Raw genomic sequence first — 22,122 nt, 5'->3', positions numbered from 1 at the left:
ATTGCAAGCAGCATTTCAGCACAGACTTCATCACACTCTGCACTTTACACCTAGCTGCTTCTAAATACAATCTGCATTCGGCATGTGCTGTCGGATGTTATCTATTCTGTGTTTATATGTCTTGTTTATTTGCATGCATGTCTTCATAGAAACAGTCATCTTACACGTTTTCCTTTTTTCAATTCTCCTTATATCCAACTCCAATACACCCCACTTCTCAATCCCATTTCTATAAAGACTGTGCTGTTTTCTTTTATTCAACATCCCCTGCAGCAGCAGCATCATCATCTGGGCATGCAGCAAACTCCTTTTCGGGTAAGAGGCCATATTCATTGAGAAACGCTTCCACGTCTGTTGCAAAGAATTCCTCATTGAAGTGCTTGGTAATAGCCAGGAAATTACCAAGTAATTCACCAGCCTTGTATACCAGCAGAGTAGGAAGAACCTGGAAAAACAGTAACAGGAGTCAATATATTTTTTCCTGATCGTCACTGAAGCTGTTCATTTAATGATAACATAAACCCTGATTATATCTTACTGCTATTTTATTTATATTTACTGTATTTTATAACTAAAACCAAGCCAAACAATACAAAGGTAAGCCCACTGACAGTTTAAAATGAGATCAGTGGTGGGCTCAATGCAAACTGAAGTAAGCAGTTCTTTATTTGAGGCAGCTGCTGTTTGGCTTTTCAAAGGACAACTATTATTACCAGGTGTTTTCCAGCAAACTTATAATTTAAGTTTTTGTCTTTACATAAATCTTAAAACACAAACAGTGGAGCAACATTGTGTATAATTTACACAATGCTAGATTCTTAATCAAGATATCTGACTAACGGATGCTGCTATCATTTGCTGGTGACTTCATTTGTAACCTACTCAGAAACAGACATCATGAAACCCTGCCACAATCACCCCTGTGCAGAATATGTAAATAATGCCATTCATACAAGATGGCAGTTCCCACCTCGAGGGCAGGTTGTAACATCAATCTCAAAAACACTTAATCTCTAAAAAAAAAAAAAAAAAAAAAAAAAAAAACTACAAAAAAAACAAATTAAAAAAAAAATGCTTTGTGCAACATCAATGAAAAAAAAAGATAAAAATTATTTAGATGTGACGTGTTATTTACAATGTTTCAAACCATCTTTTTCTAAATGTAACCAAGACGTTCTGTAAACCTAAACTTTACTAAGAAGTTTGTAAGTGGTGGGGAAAAAGTGACTGAACCTTAAAAGATATTTAAAATGTACTTTAAAAACATTAGAACCAGCAAGAGAAGTCCGACTTAGATGTTCAACTTAAAATTTCTGTAACTCCAGCCCCAACCCGGTTCAACCTCCAAATTGTTTGGTCTTTTAAATGTGATCCAGCATTTATTTGACTATGTACAAAATCTGGCGACACTGCAATTCTCTAAGGAAGAGATTTCAACTCCGGTCCATGAGAGTCACTGTCCTGCTGGTTTTACTTGTTTCATGCTACCCCACACCTGATTTAAGTTAAATGGATACAACAGCTTGATGTGAAGTTCTACACAATGACCCATTGACTGTGGTCGAGTGTACTGAAGTAGGGAAACATCTAAAACCTGCAGGACGGTGACTCTTGAGGTCATGAGTTTGAATCCCTGCTCTAAGGAGACTTTTTTTATGTGCCAAACATCTTGAGTTCTTTCATGAGCAACATGTTGTAATACATGTAGACTGACATCTCTCAATGTCTCTGACAAACATGACAACACTTCCACCCGTCTAAATTGATAGGAGCTTCACAGATATGCTAGTATACACATTAGTGCAAGAAGAGAAGCTAAACGTAAGTAAAAAGCATAACTCCCACTCAATTGCCTGCTTTATAGACTTTTATTCTTTTCTACTTTTGCTCACCCCTTTTTTATTTAGCACCATATTTCTTTCTAAAATCAGAGTGGCACATCTGCTGTTTTTAGTAAAAAAAAAAAAAAAAAAAAAAAATCATCTGATCCTCATTATTTTTTCCAGAAAGTATACATTTTAACAGGGATGGAGCATGTTATCTCAATAGCATTTATTTCTGCCCAGCAATGTCTTAAAAATGCATTCTTTTATATTTTAATTTAATTTGGAAGAAAAAAAAAACGAATAAAACACCAAGTTTAACACTTGCTTTTAAGAGCTACTGCCAATTGCAAGGGTTTGGCTGCCAATAAATCTCTCATAACTCTTCATACTAGCATGCCTGACTTATCATGAAAAATGATACTGGTAATACTACATGCCAATATCACAGCAGAGATCACTATAGGTATCAACCTGTTCTCAATATTATTTAGATAGCTAGCTTTTGTTTCAAATCATATACTGACCTCCGAGGAGAAGCGTTCAGCTGCACCTGTTGCCACAGCATCGATGCGGCAGAATTTAACAGATGAGTACTCTGTAGCCAGACAGTCCAGGCACGAGTTCATCTGCTCACAGCCTGACAAAAGAACAGACAGCCATACAGTACGTAGTGGGATTTCATGTGATAAGGGTAACAGTGCGATCATTATAGGTTTATCAGTGAATTATTAGTTACATCCCCACACTGAGACAATTCTAACCTTTGACCCCATGCTGGTAGATGTGGACTACCACTAGAGTCAATCGATGTTCCTTCTCTATCACCTCCAGGAAGGCTTCTCCGCTCTCAAGTTCGTGGACGCATTCAAACTTGGGACCAAAGCTCAGGCGCTCATGCATTTCTTGCATACACTGTTTTCTGTAGCGTTTCAGGCAACGTTCATCCTCGTCTTGGATCATCTCGTACTCTTGAACACTCATCTAAAGTTGAGGAAATAAAAATGACTGCTTCATCTTTTGCTGCACTTTGCTACACAACTTGATAAGAATCACTGACCTTTCTGTTGAGTCTCTCCCTGTCATCATCTCTGGGATTGGACATCTGTCTGAGCAGCTCTCGCTTTCTTTGAGGGATATTCTGATCCACACTGTCCAACTTGAACCTTCGCCAATCATTAATTACACCTTTGGGACCTGGAAACACATATGGCCACCACAGAATGAAATCTAATTTCTCAGACAAATAAATCTTAAACAATCTGTTATATAAACCATATTTTTCCCAAATATTTCCATGTCAGAAAAATGTTCGATGAATTCTACCCCCAACTGACTTGCAGACTAATTACGTGAAATAGGATCTGGAAATCAGGTCTAGGTTTAACTAAAAATAAGCTATAGTTGGAGGTAGCAAAGGGTTTACACAATCCATGAATCCATGTTCAAACCGAGGGTTGACCCACAGAAAATACCAGCCCTCTCTAACGAACACTCCCTGAAATCTGATGGGGACTTACAGCTAAAGGCCATTTGATTCTTCTTCCACAAAACTAGCATGACCTTGTGTCACACTACAGGTATTATGTTTGTTTTATCCCCCCCAAAAATAGCCGTGTAGTAGTAGGTTTTTGCTAATGCATAAATAATAATACATTTCATAACTTCCCTTTATGGTTAATAATGTATTTTTCAATATATTTTATCAAGTCAAGCCAGAAAGTGTGTAATGTTTTACACACAATAACGGGCAGCTACAGTCTGGTGAGCATAGGTGGTCAGCCTTGCATATTCATGAGGTGAAGATGTTGCATGTGCAGCTTCAATAAAAAACTTTTTTAATAAAAAAAACTTTCAAAAGATGTCATTTTGATAAACAAAATAATTTTTAGGATTACTCAATATCCAAAGAGAGTTTATCAGCTGAAATAGGTACATCCATGAGTAATGAAATTGATACAGCATTAATTTTGAAGCAGATGGATTGTTATACTTTGTTCTTCTCAGTACATTTGTAACGCTGTACTGCATCTGGCTGACTCGTCTCTGACCTGTGTGATTGGCAGGCAGGTCCTCTTCCTCTTGGGTAGCAACAGACATCCTACCAGCAGCCTGTAATACACAGAACAAACACATAGGCTAGGTAATATGGTTTAAAGTTCTGGAAATCTGCTACCATTTGACTTTTTGGTGTAATAATACAGAATGTTACTGTAAAAAAATCCACAGTCACAAATTTCTGGATTTTCTGGCTTTGCACCACAAGATGTTGTCCATCAGCCTAGACCAGGAAAAGCTCAATCCTATTGTTCTACTATGGCATTACTTCAGTGCTTCTTCTGTGTTTAAGATCAAAGTATACTTTGTTGTTTAATTTAGGAAAAAAAAAGGTGTGTTTCACTACTTCAAACTATGCTGATTCTTGTTTTATCTCTCATTCTCCTCGTAGCATAATAATTCAGATTTGGATTAAAGATCAAACATTGGAGTATTTACTAACACAAAAATTTCAGCAGGACTGGATCTTTTTTTTTTGAGTGCCCTCGCTCTCTCACGCAGTTGGGCATGCTGGTGTCACAAACACTTAATGTGAACCAGGCTTAAGTTTACTTATGAGATTATGCTGAGATTAGCAGGACTCTGACACACACATAGTGAGAACATCTTCTTATGTTTGTGCGTGCCCGAGATATGACATCATTTATAAACTAAATCTAATATTTTATTGTAACCGCGCAATGTTTTTGTTTGGTTGTGATATTGATTAGATCTGCCTCTGGTCAGAGAGAAATAGACAGAATATTGATTATTATACTAATCAGTAAAAGCATAATCACCAGTTAAACAGATAGAACTGCTCATGAATGCTTTTGTAATGACATTTATGTCCCCCTTACATATATGACCTGTTTATTGTAGCAAAGCATCAATGATTATGTGAAACTATGTAATGATAATTGAGATTGTTCAATGTGAAGTGAGAACTTGCACCAATTATCAATACATTTGCACACTCTGAAAGCCCACTCTGAAAGCTGCTGATACAGCTGAATTGTTGATGACAACAGAGTCCTAATTAAGGCTACGTCAATCATAAAACTGGTAAAGCCCATTAGCGTAAGGCAGCTAATTCCAACATGTTATTAATGCAGATTTACTTATTCTTTCAGTATTGTTGTTTTGACATAAATTAAACTCTCACATGCAATGCATATGGATATTGCATTAAAAAATCTGTGTATTTTGCGAGTACTAATTAAACATAATTTGATTAAGTTAGTAACTCTATAAGCACATGCAAATGGTTGCATGTATTTAGATGGACGTGTGGTACTGAGACAAGCTATGCACATTTCTGTATCACTAGGCAGCGATGTATTGTTGCAAATGTAAGTATACACAAAAAAAAAACTACAAATATAATGTATGAGAATTAAACTGTTTGCACATTAGCTCTCAGTTTAGCGTGGCCAGTTATCCCTGTAGTTCTTCTAACAACAAATTACCACACAAAAATGTACACGTTATTGTGTCTTACCTCTGTGTCTTCAGTGGAAAATTGTGTCAATCAGTTTGAAGACTGGTCAGTTTGTTATGGCTTACTAGTTAGTTTGAGTGTCCCTATGCTGAAATTATTTATCTTCTGTCACTCCAGAAACTTGTGCACTGACTAGTTAAGTGGCAGTGGGGAGGGCACAAGTTTAAAAAAGGTGGGGAGAGAGATGAAGGAATAAGCTTTATCTCCACTGTCATCTTTATCATCCCCTTCACTGCAGTGTGATGTTACCTAATATGATTAGGTGTAATACAGGTTCAATATTATTGGCTAATGAAGCCAAATCAAATCAACAGAAAGAAGACAATGTACTTTTGAACTATAAATAAATAAACAAATAATTAAATAAATAAATACATCAAATTCTTTATAAAAGGCCAAATATGGCTAGTATCCCATATCCGGTGAAAATCTGAACTACAGATTTTATCTGTATCAAAGTGGTCCAATTCTGGGAGTTGATATGCCCCTGACATAAAATTTGAAAAGGTCATGGTCGGAAAGTATCCAGTTCAGATATCACCATGCATGAGGCATGTCTGAGGGTTTTCAGGCAAAGATATCTCTGGATTCTGGGGGTATTTGTGCAATGTTAGAGTGGGCTAGGGTTACGGTTAGTGTAGCCATGGTAGGGCTGCAACTAATGATTATTTTAATAGTCAACTAATCTGTAAATAATTTTTTCGATTCGTCGATTAGTCACAATTATTTTGTCACACCCATCATCTGTGCTTCCAGTTGATGCAGCTCTTTTTACAGGCTCCAGTATGTTTTACCCCACTCTCTTCATTTGCATCATATGAACGTCACTCTGACACTAACATTCTACATTTTGAGAAGTTTGTTGGGGCAGATGCGACCCCTAGCACCATATGCAGTAGATTTTGAGTTACCTGCTTTTATGACCAGTGGACTTTAATTGAAAACATGGTGACTATTCTTGACCCATGTGAACAGCTGACGAAAGACATTAGCTCAGCTACAGCCACTGCAGCTGATGTCATTCTCTCCATTGAAGCCTTAAAACGTCTGTTAAATAGAACTGTCGCAACAGATCATGGAGTTAAAAACTGCAAGCCATCAAGCAGCGTTTATTCCACATCTACACAGAATCCCTGTTTTTTTCTTGCAACAATCTTAGACCCTAGATTTAAGGTCTTCTATTTTGACCAAGCAACAAAACGGGAAGCAACAGGAGTGTTGCAGGACAAAGTGAGATGTGCCACGTCAGCTGAAAATGTTGAAGAGCCACAAGAGGAAAAAACCAAGGCAGATGACAGCATTTCCCTGCTGACAATGTATGACGAAATCCTTCCAGAAAACAACTCCAAAGAGCTGAACCAAAGCCAAACAGATCGGCAAGTAATTCATTTATTGTTTAAATAAAGCTTTGACTGTCTAATAAAATATATCAAAACATAGCAATGTTAATATATGATTTTGTTCTACTACTTTAGATCCAAGTGCATCTCACAGAGCCCACAATTCCTCGGTCCAAGAGCCCCATGGAGTACTGGAGAAAACACAAAACCCGGTTCCCAGACCCTGCCACACTTGCATGGAAATACCTGTATTCTCTTTGCACCAGCATAGACAGTGAACATTTGTTTTTTGCTGCTGCAAATGTGAGAAAGCAGAGATGCTTTTTTTTTTTAAAGAAAAATCTCCCACTGATGCCCTCACAAAGGAAATAGAAAAGATAATGTTGACATTAAAGTGACAAGTGAAATAGTTTTGTGGAGTAGTTAAATGTTGAGGACAAAGTGGAAATCATTTAAGTTCTTTTTTTTTTTAAATGTGAACTATACGCTTTTCAGAAAAATATGATGCCTGATGCAGTCAAAGCATTTACAGTTCCGTAAACCTTTAGTTTGGAGAATTCACCCAACCTTTGAAGATGCACCTTATTTTATTAATATGATTACATTTTTGTAATTGAGGCTGACAGAGTAAGTCAGTACATTTAATTTCATGTTTGAAAAGTATTGCACTCCAAGAGCCAAAAAGTTTTGTTTGTTGTAATAGATAAGCTAGAGCTAGATAAATATATTTTTTTATAGCTGCAAACATCACATACTGTAGATTATATTAAACATAAAAAAATTAACTTATCGGTTATCAGTATCGTATCGGTCACAAGAAGCAGAAAATTATCGGTTATCTTGATCGGTTGAAATTTTTCATATTGTGCATCACTAAAATAAATTTAATATTTTAACACCTTAATTTTTGTAGAATAGCATTGGAAAGATTATTTACATCTTGAAAAAGCCTGTTTTTTAAGGTAAACAAGGGCCAGAATCCTTAAAAAAATTCCTGAATCCAAACGGTGATCCAGATCACCATCAAAATTAAAACACTTCTTCCTTTTCACATTTCCAACAACTCCTGAAAATTTCATGAAAATCTATCCATAACTTTTTGAGTTATCTTGAACACAAACAAACAAATAAACGCCGTTAAAAACATAACCTCTTTGGCAGAGGTAACAACGGCACATCACCACTTATGCTAACTTTGCCATCCAGAATGCTGGAAACCATGACTCCAGGTTGCTTTTGTTTCAGATCCTCAACGCATTACTGTCATGCTGCCGTGGTATTCCAACTCTGCGTGGCAGACAACACATTTCACCAATTTGGCAATTTGTTTAGCGTAAAATATCCACAAATAGGTTGTGCCGCCGTCAGTTTATTCTTTGTTGTTTGAACCAAGACACTGTACAAAATGACAATACTGCCGCCAGCACTTCCTGTGGTGCTTTGCATCATTTGCGTGGCGTTTAGAGTCGTTATACTGTCTGAAAAGCCGTGGTTGGTAAATGGCGTTAAGTTGCCTGGCGCAGCGTTTTATAAGCAAAGCCGTTACGGGCATTTATAAAGCGATGTGTCGACAATGAAATTTCGCATTGATGAATTTTCACTGTCGACATTGTCGACTTTGTTGACAAGTCGTTGCAGCCTTAAGCCGTAGCCTTGATCAGGTCTCTGTTGTCATAAACAATTCAGCTGTATCAGCAGCTTTCAGAGTGGGCTTTCCTGGTGTGTACAGGTACTGATACTTGGTGTCAGTTCTCACTTCACATAGAACAATATCGAGCAGCCTGTGATCTGATCTTTCCAATTTTATTTTCAGAATGATTGTGAATCCAGACTTGTGTAGGTTAATGACTTTGAATTATATTGATCATTCTGATATTTTGTTTTCAGCGTATTCCACTATGCAGTACATTAAGAAGTTGAACTGCACTATTTCCTTAATCAATATCTAACATTTATTGTTCATGTTTTTCATTTGCTGTTTTGAACAGTGGATTTCTTATTTTGCCAGTAGTGGACAGCTTATCAATTAATGTGTGATGCTATTTGAATAGAGCTACACAGAACCATTTTGAGCAATAAAAAAAATGTGAAGATTTGCCTCATTTTTTAAACCAATAATTACCAAATTGTGCACAAAGAAAAACTGCACCGTCCCTGGGTGGGCTCGAACCACCAACCTTTCGGTTAACAGCCGAACGCGCTAACCGATTGCGCCACAGAGACAGCTGCGTTGCAAATGACAATGTTGTAAATTTCAGGTATTGTGACACCAATCTGACAACAGTCATGTGGACTAATGCGCCTTGTCCCGCTCTATTTATTCAGTCCTGAAGTGCCGCCACCATAACACATAACACACCCCTCCCCCCAACAACCCACACAACACACACACACGCACACATGCACACACACACACGCACACACAGCTACAATCCTCTCTAACACGGACAGACGACACCTACAAAAAAGACTTTATGGTTTCAATAATGACTGAATGCATCAGGATTTTAAATTATTATTTTAAAAAAAGAAAAATTCATAAAGTCTATGTGTGGACAAATGGTAACATTAGAAACAAGGCTACTGTAGATATAATTGCACAACTTGCCTGTGACCAGCTCAGTCTCACCAGCTGTGCTGCTGCTGGTCCTGTTATAGCTGGATTCATACAGAATATACAGAATATTGTGTCACTGCATGTAGTCTTTTGTGTCAAGAAACTGATTGACTTCTGACTGAAGACTCCTCTGCTTTTGCTTCTAGAAACTTCTGCAGGACTTTCGCCAGTGAATCTGGACCATAGACTGTATAAAGAGATGGACGGAGTCTCCGTGACGTCACCCATGGATTTCTAAAGAGCTGAATTGAAGCTCTGTGGGTGGTTCCTACCGTCGGCATCTTGGAAGAGGAATGCGTGTCGTATCGCCCCGAAAATACAAATATGGGCAAAGAGGTGGAGCTGAGGGGGGGGGCTGTGAGCGTCATGGTGGTTGATTGACATCGAGCGAACTCCAAGCTGCCTGTAGCAAAAAGCTAACCGAGCTAACCCGGAGATAACGGGAGCTAACCATCTAACGGAGGTAAGCGGGCTAACACTAAGTCACGTTGTTAACCGGCTAAAAACCACGGTTGTTCTCACGGTTGTCTGACCTATTAAGCCGAAAATGGATTTTTGAACCAGGCTGTAAACATGTTTATTTCTGCCGTGAAGTTGGCCTTTTTAACATGGGAGTCTATGGGGATTTGTTCTGTTTTGCAGCCAACCCTTAGTGGATGAAGGGGGAACTGCAGTTTTTTTGCACTTCCGCATAAGCTTCACTTTTTACCGCCGGAGGTTGCCGCTTGATCTGGACAGATGTAGTAAATTTACCAGTTGCTGTGTAGAGGACAATTACAGCATGTAGCTGCAGCAGAAACACTTATCTTGTTCTTTTTTAAACAGCATAAATCATCATCCAGCTGTGATTCTGTATCACATGTGAGGCTGCTTTAAGGTTTTATAGTTCTCTTTCATAATATTCATTTCGAGTCTCACTATAAGAACGCTCTAGGCCTGACCTCATCAGAAGCACGTATTACAGTCATCCAGCCAGGATTGGTTGGAGCATAGCTGGACAGAGACAGTTCCTCTATAAAAGAGGCTGGCACTACACATGCAGCTCATTCAAAAACCTCTTTTCACTACGAGAAGTCCTAACCAATCTTTCTAGGCTAGCAATCGTCCTGGGGACTTACCTGTCCACAGACACGAGTGAAAACTTGGTTGCTGGGCACTTTGTTCTCGGGTTGTACAGTGCATTTAAGGGGGAAACTTTTCCGAACTAGACTAGCAATAATCCCAGTAGCAATACACCATCTAGCTTAAGCCTGTTACATACTCCACGAGAAGCTAGAACTTTTTTCTTGTTCTCGAGGCTCCGAGAAGAAAATGACGTCATTTTGTTCTCGTGGACGTGTTTGAAGACAGTTCTTGACACACCGGGCTAGCAGAACATTTTTCTTGCGGGGCTGCGAAAAAGTATCGTGTGGTTGGTCGGACATTGGAGGTGGGCGTCGTAACATGGAGAAAGCATGAAGTGGAGTTGCTGCTTCCGTGTGTTTGCTGTTGCGGGCAAAACGGATTGTTCTGATAAAACAGCTGATAGAGGTGGTGAGAAAGTATGAACATTTTTACATGTGGCATTAAAACACTCGGACCCAGCCACGTGCACAACCCGCCCTGCCACTGACAAAGTTGCTTGTTAAATATGAAACTATAAAAGTACTCTGAGTGCAGAAACCTCCGCCAAGCACAATATTAAGGAATCCTTTTAAAACATTCCTTGATCCAAACGGTGATCCGGATCACCACCAAAATTTGATTAGCTTTTCATTTTTACATTTGCAACAACTCTTGAAATGTTTATAAAAATCTGCCTGTAACCTTTCAAGTTATCTTAAGTAAAAAGACGCTGGGTAAAACAACCTCCTTCGCGGAGGTAACAACCGGGTTCATTACACATGAAAGCAGACATCCCCCCCCCGCAGAAGCAAGAACTCAGTTCTTGCTTCTCGTGGAGTATGTAACAAGCTTTAAGTACCAATACTTAGCCTGGGCTAATGCCAGCTTCCCCGGCAACCGTTAGCGAAATCCAAGTAGCAATACTCCCACTGTGCGAGCCACCGAAAGAGCAGCAGCAACGCTCCTCTCACCGAGCAACACCAGACTAACCTCAGTCATCGCCGACTGTGCCCCAACCCCACAGCCAGAGTACCCTGTTAATAGTATGGATACGTTGGATATGTTAATAGTCAACTAACCTGTAAATGATTTTTCAAATAGTCACAAATATTTCTGTCACACCCACCATATGTGCTTCCAGTTGTGCTTAACAATAAAAAATTAAAAGGTTTCACATTTAAAAACACACACACACGTTACCCACACACACACACACACACACACACACACACACACACACAACCCAACACTTCCCCTGACCATTGATGCCAAAAAAAAAAACCGAATAACTTCAGGATTCTGTATCCCGATGAGGTTGTCAACGTTGTCGACTAATCGTTGCAGCCTTAATATTTATTCAACAAATAAGGATATAAAATGAGTGATCTATAGTTTTATTCTTTACCTGCTTTGATGTTTGTGTCACTTGCACCACTTTGAGCTCCTGCCTGCAATGCAATGTGGTCTATATTGACCCGCTTAGTCATCATCGATGCTCACTACTTTTCAAGATGCATTGTGGGTAAGTTTGAGAGCATGGATGCCAGTTATGACATTTGGCAGAAAAAATTATGATAATTAATCAGATGATTAATCAGCCAATTAATTTTGTATTTTAGAGAATAAAGAATGTTATAGTCATTTCTAACAGTAAAACAGGACGTTATCTGTCCTGCACTGATTATATTGATATTTTGTACACGTATGTTATTCCTGCAGTTACTTATTGGCATTTGAAGCTGTCAGCTAACTAACGCTAGGCTAGGATTGCATAAATACAGCTATGCTATTGCTAACAGAATAAAAGTCTGTTTTGCTAACTGAGATAACCGTGTATAATTACAAGGAAATGTTGCTCCACTAGAAGGTACAAAATTATTATTTATTGTGATAAATCGTTCTTTTAGCTAGATATAAACTCACTGACGACGCTACAAACACAAAATCACACCAACGATGCGCGGCTCTACAGACAGGGAGTAACTAAAGTTAAAAGAGCTAAATTAGCACAACTTTAGCAATGCAAAAAAAAAAAGCACTCACTCGTCATTACACAAGTCAAAGAGACTTAAAGACAAATTGCAGATATGTTGAGTCATTATTAATTTCAAAACTTCCTGATGGACATACCATTAGTAGGCAACATGGTCAGCAAGCTCGGCGAAGCTCCGTAATGTTGTAAAGTCATGTTGGCTTGACTGTAGCTTCTACACGTTACTGAGAAGATGGCGGCCAGAACTTTCTTCTGCATCAAATGTAGTCACGGCTCCATCTACTGGACAAAAGCCGCAAGGACATCCTTCCGTGCGACTTAACAGCACTTCTGTTTTATGAGAAATTAAGAACAAATCGGCAAAACTTCAGGCGATTATGATAGTTTTGAAAAGGGCTATAATCAATAAACATAACAATAAACAAAACAGAACAAAAACAAAAACTAATTGCACAAAGTTCAGTTCTAGTGCTTTTTGGTAATGTGCAAGTTGAGCATCATCCATCTCTCATTCAACCAGTAATGGATTACTGGAAAAGTACACTGTAAAAATACCTAATAGTTTTTGAGCTAGTAATTTATGAAGTACTAAGTCCAGTACTGCATACTGAGCGACCTATAGACTAAATGGGTTTTATTTAAGATGTATTTTATACTACTTTGACACAATTGTGTGCAGTTGCTTTTTAAAAGGGACTGCAAGACAAGGCAGACACAGAGATTCCACCTGGCAAACAGTGAAGCCAGGAAATCGGTCACTGCCCGACTTGTGACAGAGCCCATGGCCTTCACTTCTGGCCACTTACAGTGAATGTCATAAACAACCACCAGGAAACATTGGTGTGGTGCCACCCCGTGGAGTTCACCACAAATATCTACTTGGATGTGCTCCCAAGCAGCATCCGGGCACTGCACTGGTTGCAGTGGTGGTTGTGGGCCAGTTTTCCCGCTGATGAGACAAGCTGTACAGTCTTTTACCATGGATTTGATATCCATGTCAATGTCTGGCCACCACACCAGCTCCCTGCAGTGTTGTTTAAGGTTTACAATGCCCAAATGGCCTGAGCTATGGACAAAATGCAGACCCAGAGGCTGCTGGGTACAACTATGCAAAGTCCCCTTGTCACACAAACATCTTGTCAACAAACAGCTCCTCTCAGTCTCTGCAGTAGGACATTAACTCTACAGGGTCCACGCTGGGCCAACCATTCCAGATAAAGGTGCGCAGCTGGGAGAGGATGGGGTCAGTCCTGGATGCGTGCTGCAGGTCCTGAAGGGAAATCGTAGCCTATAATGGGTTGTGGAGTAGCTGGAAAAGGTCTGATTATGGGAGAGCTGCGCCAGGGCCTGGCAAAGAATTGGGAACAGTTGGAGAAAGCAAGTCTGCCACCATATTCTCTCATCCTGGGGTGAGAAGTCATACTGTTGCAGCCTCTCAGACCTGATCCAGATTATACCAGCAGAGAGGTAATGGCCTGATGATCAGTCATGTGCTACCTCTCACAGGCCCAAATCCAAGACAAAGCCTCACGTTCGCCCACAGAATATTTCTGATCAGCCGATGTGATGGCATGAGAGGCAAATGCAATGGGTCGCTCAATGCCATGGTGGACCTGGGACAACGGCTGTGTTGGGGGCGTTGCAGGTCAGGATTGTAGGGCTGTTAGTGTCAAAATGTGCCAGCACAGACAGGGAAGTAAGCTGCTCCTTAAGAGCTGTAGCACAAGCTGCGGTGCAATTCCAAGATCATCCTTTTTCAGGAGCTGTGGTAACAGAGTAATAGGCTGTCACCCCCAGGGAAAAAGCAAGTTGTGTTGGGCATGTGGGGTCAGGGAGGCGAAGAACAGCCTTGATGTTTAAATGAAGCTGGCTGAGACCATGAGCTGAGAGGCGAAAACCCGCAAAATCAATAGCATCAGCTGAAAAGGTGCACTTGTCTCCATTCAATGTGAGATTGTGACTGGCAAGTACATTAAGCACCCTAGTTAGGCCTTCATCATGGATGGCGGTTGTTGCGCCATGCAGCACTAAGTCATCCAGTTATACAGCCACGCCTGGAACCCCTGAGAGGATGATGGACATCCTCTTTTGAAAACAGCTTGGGGGTGAGCTCAAACCGAAAAGGCATTCGTGTGCAGCAGAAAAACCTGACATGTGTCACAAAAGCTAGGTCTCGACTAACCATATGTAGTGGGACCTGGAGGTAACGCTGCTGAAGATCAAGCTTTGTGAACACAGACGAGCCATGGAACCTGGCTGTCAACTCAGCCTTATTTACTGACCTGAGATCAATGCAAGGTCATAAGCCACCTGTTTTCTTTTTCACAACCCCCAAGGTTCCTTGACCAGGTACTTGGAAGGTGAAAGTCGTCAGAGTCCTGGGGGATTTTGGGTGCTGTAGCCCCAGAAAAGCATTGTGTAGAAGCATTGAATAAGTGAATACCCTTACCATAGAGTCTCCCACTCTGAGTGTAGTTGGATGGAAGGGAGGGCAAAAAGAGGCGAGTCGAGGAGACTGCTGACAACAGGAGGAGGCCAGTGAAGAAGAATTGCCACTGCCCAAGGAGGAAAACAGCTTGAGACACTTCACCCAGTTTTGAAAACTTCCGGTAATCATGGATGTTTCCACTCCTGCTCTCCTTGAAGGCGGATGCTTTTTTATCTGCTTTCTCTCTCTGCCTTCCTCCCTCCCACGTGGCCCGCTACTTGTCCTTTCTGACTCGGAGTCTCTTCTTACATCTCTTTTCCTTAAATTTTTACATCATGGATCTGATCGGCTGGTCTCTCAATGCATTCGATCAAATTTTCTCAACCCGGAGATTGGGCAGAGGGGAGACCGCATGTCCTGAGGGGACGCTTCTGGCTGGATACGTTCAGGACTCATGGGCCAGGTGGAGACCGATGTGTCTGGTGTTTCTGTCCTCTGAGGATGTGGAGGATGTTTACATCTCTGAATTATTGGTGATCGGGATTCTGCTAATTGGCATTCTGATCTACCTCAAGACCCGTGAGATTCTGGCAATAGAATTCTGTAAAGGCATGGGCCGAGCTAGCAGTGCATAGACTCTTGCGTTAACCGGATTCGACCTTAAGGAGGATGCCTGTTTAGCCCAGACTGGTCATCTTGCGCCGATCCCAGAGCTGGTACGCAGAATTGATAAAAACATGGAGAGGATGTCTGCTAGGATCAATGGAAAATGACCCCCCCCCCCCATTCAGCTGTTTGGAGTTGCCAGCCTGAGACCTGCTATGGACTCAAGGCCGCGGGCAAATTGTTTTCCTCACCTGGCACCCAAACAACAATCATATCTGGATTCGGCTCCCAACAAACTTGGGCAGGTGCAAGCCCCCCTGAGATTGGAAGAAGAGATGTTCATAGACGCTCTGTCTCTCTCCTCAACCACCCCCCGCCCCCTCCAACATGATTCACCGCCTCCCTTGACTGTGTGTGTGTCTTGTTTGAGTTTGTGCTTAAGTGTATGAGGTTTTTTCTCTGTCTCTCCTGACTGCGTCATCTAGTGACGTGGTCCCGAGTTACATGACATTTTTTCCCTCGACCCCCTATGATCCTAATGTATCTCTGTATCTCTATTCTTACCTGTTATAAGGCGGCGCCGGTAAAACTGGCTGCGGGGCTTGAGCTTCAGCTTGGTTCTGTATTCTTCTTTTTGTCATTAATTTTACATGTCTGTATGTCAAACCTTGGACGAGCTGGCTTGAACTTTGAATTTCCCCTCGGGGATGAATAAAGTATCTTTGATTTGATTTGATTTGATTTGATTTGATTTGATTTGATGTTGAAGTCACCTAGAGCAGTTGTGGCAGGGAGGACTGCAACTCCAACTCTGAAGCTAGAACATTAGTTGGATGAGCCACCGAGGCAGAGCACCTGTGGACTGCATCCCAAAGAAGCTTCCTACATGAGGCAGAAGATGTTTTCTCTAGTTTAGACCTCTGTTTTCCATTTGAGCCCACTGCAGACTTGGTCCTAGCACTTAGGCCTTTCCAGATGATGAGTTCCCAGAGTGCAAACCCAAACGTCCACTTCTCAGTGCAGCTGCCGGGTCCTCATCTGTACATGACAGCACCTCAAAATGAATCTCTTTTTTTTGCCCACAAACAACCACTTTAGTCATGGACAGTCGGTGACCTGGTGTGAAGATCAATGCATGGTCGTCAGCCAGGACATGTGAAGAGTGGAAATGGTCTAGCATGTGAATAGGGATCCCATGATATGGTGTCTGGGAGGGCTGAGGTAAGTAAGTTGATACATTAAGATTGTTCAAAAGATTGTTTTAACTAAATGGAGAACCATTTTTTATCTTCCAGAAGGTCAGCTATTTTCTTTTTAGATTTATTTAATCTTATGTCCTCTTTAAAGCTAACGTTTGTGTTCACGGATGTAGCCATTAGTAGTTGATCGGCTAACAGCGCAAAGGTGGCTAAAAGTTTAGCTTCAGAATCCATCTAACATTACTATAAAATAACAAGATCTCTTAACATAGTAAGAACTGATAAAAATGAGTGAAAACAGTTTATTTTCTTTTACTTCATGCAGAGGGAGAAAGTTTTTAGAGAATACTTATATTTTAGTAAAGTGTTCATGATTCCCTCCAGGACCGAAGGCCTCTGAGTGCCACGACAGAGCCTGTGTCTGTGATGGATACATGATCTATCAAGGTGTAGCTGCTTATGTGACACACAGTAAAATTAATCCTGAATTTATGCTTCTGCTGTGTTTGTTTTCTTGCTGATGCCAGGGAATGGGGTAAAATGTAGGCTCGCTCTCTCTCACCTACTGTTTTATTGTAGCCATCATTATCAGTTTTTATGGAGGACTATTTTTTTAAACAATCAGTTAATAAATATTGAGGACATGTAAGAAAACATATTCAACATTGTAAAATAAAACTCTGATAACCTAAAAAGTTAAAAACCAAATAAAATGCTTAAATAAGTATTTTAAAATCACATGTAAAAAAAAAAAAAGTTCACAAACTTTTTAGAACAAAATGAAAAACTGATTAATAGTTCATTGCATTTTTTTATTAAAATTTCATTATACATTTAACTCAATACAACTCAACTTTATTCATAAAGTTCTTTAAAACAACCAGAGTTGGAACAAAGTGCTGTACACAATTAGCCAAAACAACAAGAAAATAAAACAGTTAAAAGAGAGATAAATAACACAATAAAACAATAGATCGTACAAGGAATAAGAAATAAAAAATAATAAAACAAAATGATTAAATTGTGAATAAAAACAATAAAACCATTAACTGAAACCAAACTATAGCACACTAACTGGTTTAAAAGCCAAGGAATATACAAATGGGTTTTAAGATAAGTTTTAAAAATGGACAGTGAGGAAACTTGTCTAATGTGGAGGGGGAGCTCATTCACAGTTTAGGACAGGCAAAAAAAAAAGCTCTGCTCCCTCTGAGCTTCCCTTTGGACCTTGGTGTGTCTAAAAGCAGCAGGTCAGCTGACCTGATGCACCAAGCTGGAGTGTGGGGATGGAGAAGCTCAGAGAGGTAAGGAGGAGTCAGACTACTTTCAGATTTAAAAACAAATAAAGTAATCTTAAAAATAATTCTACAGTGTGCAGGCAGACAATGGAGGGAGGCCAGAATAGGTGTTATCTGCACCCTCTTACGTACTCCAGTTAGGAGGGATGCAGCTTTGTTTTGCACCAACTGGAGACGTGCAAGGGAGGACTGGCTCAACCCAAAATAAAGATCATTACAGTAATCCAGCCGAGATGTAATGAAGGCATGGATTACTGTTTTATAGTGCTGTAGTGCAATAAAAGGGTTGACTTTAGCTTTTTCACATTAGTCTAAAGTGAAGAAGCTAGAATTCACTACAAAGCTGATTTGCTGATCCAATTTAAAATCACTGTCCACAATCACTTCAGTTTTTCCCTCGTTAAGATATAAAAAGGGGAGCGCCAACCAGGCTTTGAAGCCTTCCAGACATGCTAAAAGAGGTGCAAGAAGGCATTTTTTCTTTTTAAGTGGCATTAATTTCTGACTATCATCAGTATAAAAGTGAAATGAGATGCCATGCCTTCTCTGGATTGATCCAAGGGGGCAGTAAATACAAAGAGAAAAGTGTCCATCCATCCATCCATCCATCTTCTGCCGCTTATCCGGAGTCGGGTCGCGGGGGCAGCAGCCTAAGCAGGGAAGCCCAGACTTCCCTCTCCCCAGCCACATTTGCCAACTCTGCGGGGGGATCCCGAGGCGTTCCCAGGCCAGCCGAGAGATATAATCCCTCCAGCGTGTCCTGGGTCTTCCCCGGGGTCTCCTCCCAGAGGGACGTGCCTGGAACACCTCACCAGGGAGGCGTCCAGGAGGCATCCTGACCAGATGCCCGAGCCACCTCAACTGGTTCCTCTCGATGCGGAGGAGCAGCGGCTCTACTCTGAGCCCCTCCCGGATGACCGAGCTCCTCACCCTATCTCTAAGGGTGAGCCCGGCCACCCTGCGGAGGAAACCCATTTCAGCCGCCTGTATACAAGATCTCATATACAGGCGAAAAGTGGAAGAGAAAAGTGTGAGCCCTAAAATTTTAGTAGAAAATATCATCATTGTTGTGAACAATGAGGCAAAACATTTCTGACCAGAAAACAAAAAATTCAACAAGTGAAAAAGTTATAAAGTCTAAATAAAAACAGAATAAAGCAAACAAATATAATAACTTGGAGGATTTTCATTCTCAGCATCATGAAGTGAAACTAACTGCAGCTGGCATGAACTGAACACAACATGCTGATACCCAGTGAGAAGCTTTGACTGAAAACAGACAGAAAAATATTTGGATCCTGGAAGAAGCACAGCTTCCATCTGTAAAGGACTGAAGAAGAAGTTTCCAAAACACTTAGCAGAGTTTCAGACACAAACTGATTGAATCTGAAAAGATGTTTCTGAGTAAAAGAGACAGACATGTAGATTGAACTATTTGTTCATCAGCTTCTCTGCTGCCATTACTGTCTTTACACTACACACAGAGAGAACCAGGAAGCAGACCTGGAAACAGACCTGGAAGCTGACTTGGAAGGAGAACTGAAACCAGGCCAGACTCCAAATCCAGCATAGAGAGGACGAGTAAATGTGGTGATGAAGGTGTGAAGGTGGATCAATGAGTCAGAGGAGACTCTGTAGAAGGACAGAGAGCCAGCAGGACAGTCCACATACACTGCTACTCTGTTAGAGACAGAGGAAGAGGAAGAGGAAGAGGAGGAGGAGATAGGTGTTTCTATGTTATTGTGCCAAACAGAATATCCATGACAATCAGAGCCTTTCAGACTCCAAGACAGATCATTCCTCCCAAAAACACACTGTTTGTCTCCTATGCTGCTGATTTCTCTGTAACTCACTGCTATAAAAACTCTACCTCTCCACTCAACCTCCCAGTAGCAGCGACCAGTCAGAACATTTTCACACAGCAGCTGAGGACACCAGTCATTAAATCTGTCTGGATGATCAGGATATGACTGAAGCTCCTCCACACGTGTCACCTTCATGTTGTTGCCAGACAGTTTGAGTGTCCTGCCTACTGTGGTGATGTTGATGGTGAGTGGACAGAAATCTGATGGATAGAACAAACACAAACCAGCTGCACATACTGATTTATTGAAACTTTGATTCTGACTAATAAATGAGTGCTTAGAAAGTGTGAATATGGTTGAATGTGATGAATCCAGTGAAAAACACACTTACACTTCCTTAGACCTGGTCTCAACCATGGTTCTCCAGCAGGCTCCACCCTGAAAGGAGGAGGGGCAGGGGGTGAGATGGGGGGTTCAGAGCATATTCGCACAGACATGACATGTCTCTCATACACACTTTGTCCTACACTGAAAAAGGAGCAGTCCAACAGCTGGACACGTCCACCTGAATAGGACTTCTCCACACGAAAAGGAGCAGAATCAGGGAGTTGATTGGCCCACGCGCACACCAAAAAAATGCTGCTGTCCACATTTTGTGGACTGTCTCTGCATTTGATTCAGGGTCAGAGGACAGAAAATATGTTTCTAAGATAGAATGTTTTTCCCCTGCAGAGATGTTTCTAGAGTAGAAACGTTCTGAGCAGCAGACAGTCATCCTGCTGCAGGTTCATCTTTAGAGACTCAACTACTTAAATATCTGCAGTTTCTGCTGTTAGCAAAGGAAAATATTTCTAATTGTGCAATTGCTCGTATAATACTCATATCCATCATGAAGCAGACATGCAGGACTGAGAGGAGGACTGAGAAATGTCTACAGATATTTCTCCTCTATCCGACATGGTGTGGCCTCAGCAGTGTCTCTAACCTGAATTTGTGTGGATCCTTCAGTGCAGATATCAACAGCTTCACTCCTGACTCTCCTGGGTGGTTGTAGCTCAGGTCCAGCTTTTTCAGATAGGAAGGGTTTGAGGTCAGAGCTGAGGCCAGAGAATCACAGCCCTCTGCTGTGATCAGGCATCCTGACAGGCTGCAGAAAACATGACAGAGAACTACTATGAAGCAAAACTGAATATCACATGTCAAAAAACTGGACTTGTCTCCTGCCATTGGATTTGTCTCTTCATTTGCTTCAAGTTTAGATGTAGACTTTATTGTCCTCAAAGGGAAATTCTTTTCCGCAGGCCGAATTGCTGGACTCCTGTCACCACGTCGGCAGTATAGTTCATGACACAACATGAACTGTGTGTGTGTGTGTGTGTGTGTGTGTGTGCGTGTAGTTTGCATGTTCTCTCAGTGTATGCATGGGTTCTCCTCGGGTACTTTGGCTTCCTCCCACCATCCAAAGTCATTTGGTTAATTGATTACTCCAAATTACTCCCTAGGAGTGAATGTAAACATGATGGTTGTCTCTCTGTGCTGGCACTGTAATGGAAATGCAAACTGTCAATCCCTCTGAAGATTGCTGGAAAAAACTCCAGCTTCCCCATGAGCCTTAATTGGACTAAGCGGTTTTAAAATGAATGACTGAAAAAATAAAAAATATATAAACTTCTTCTGCCTAACTCATATCCAAACTCTAATGTTATTCAACAACTGACATATTGAAATGGTACCATGAAACAGTTACTTAGGTCTTTGTGTGTAAATCTTAAAAGTGATAGTAATAAGAAGATAAGGTAAAAGAAATTACATTAAAAATATACCCAAGTAAAAATGAGATACTGATGAAGTGGGTGGACAGGAAGCATGACTGTCCTACCAGCTTTAGAAACTTGAGGGGAGTGTATGTAAAAGGCTGTTGTCAAATGTGTAAGGCTTTATCCAGCGGGAACTCTGTTACCATGTAAAAAAAAAAAGGACAGAATGCAATGAAACTTTTGTGTTATGCTGTCTGGGCATCGTGGTAAAAACAAGACACACTATAAAAGATTGTGTTTATAAGGAACCTTTAACTTATTACAGAACCTGAACAAAGCTTTTACACATTCTTAGAATTTCAGGATGTGGGGCTAGTTAAATGTTCTGAAAAGTTCATGTGCCATAAGACACCTAAATCCAAGACACACCTGTTTAACAATAATTCAAACATTTCCCACAACTTTTCTGTTGGTCAATATTAAAAATTTATTTTAAACTCTGTTTGATGAATCCTGACCTGAGAGTTTCCAGTTTGCAGTTTGGACTCTTCAGTCCACCAGACAACTTCTTCACTCCTGAGTCCTGCAGATCATTATTACTCAGGTCCAGTTCT

The 22,122-nt window shown here is 40.7% G+C and overlaps 1 protein-coding gene across 1 annotated transcript; it reads right to left on the bottom strand.

Annotated features, from left to right (window-relative positions):
• Positions 1–175: 175 nt before the first annotated feature.
• pdca (phosducin a) lies at positions 176–12,644 on the bottom strand. The gene is made up of 6 exons (XM_079243679.1): positions 12,553–12,644; positions 3,875–3,935; positions 2,884–3,020; positions 2,588–2,807; positions 2,351–2,463; positions 176–445 (listed from the first exon to the last, which is right to left on the bottom strand). Exons 1-6 carry the CDS (start codon positions 12,553–12,555, stop codon positions 254–256), a joined length of 726 nt encoding a protein of 241 aa, XP_079099805.1. The 5' UTR covers positions 12,556–12,644; the 3' UTR covers positions 176–253.
• Between the last annotated feature and the right edge of the window lie 9,478 nt (positions 12,645–22,122).

This window comes from Telmatherina bonti (assembly GCF_933228915.1).
Source record: "Telmatherina bonti genome assembly, chromosome: 7".
NCBI lineage: Eukaryota > Metazoa > Chordata > Actinopteri > Atheriniformes > Telmatherinidae > Telmatherina > Telmatherina bonti.
This window is presented reverse-complemented; position numbering and strand designations above follow the sequence as displayed.

Coding starts and splice junctions, on each gene's coding strand:
- pdca (XM_079243679.1), bottom strand. Junction 2,808..2,883: donor GGGAGAGACTCAACAGAAAG/GTCAGTGATTCT, acceptor CCTCAACTTTAG/ATGAGTGTTCAAGAGTACGA. Junction 2,464..2,587: donor CTACCAGCATGGGGTCAAAG/GTTAGAATTGTC, acceptor TTCTTTTGTCAG/GCTGTGAGCAGATGAACTCG.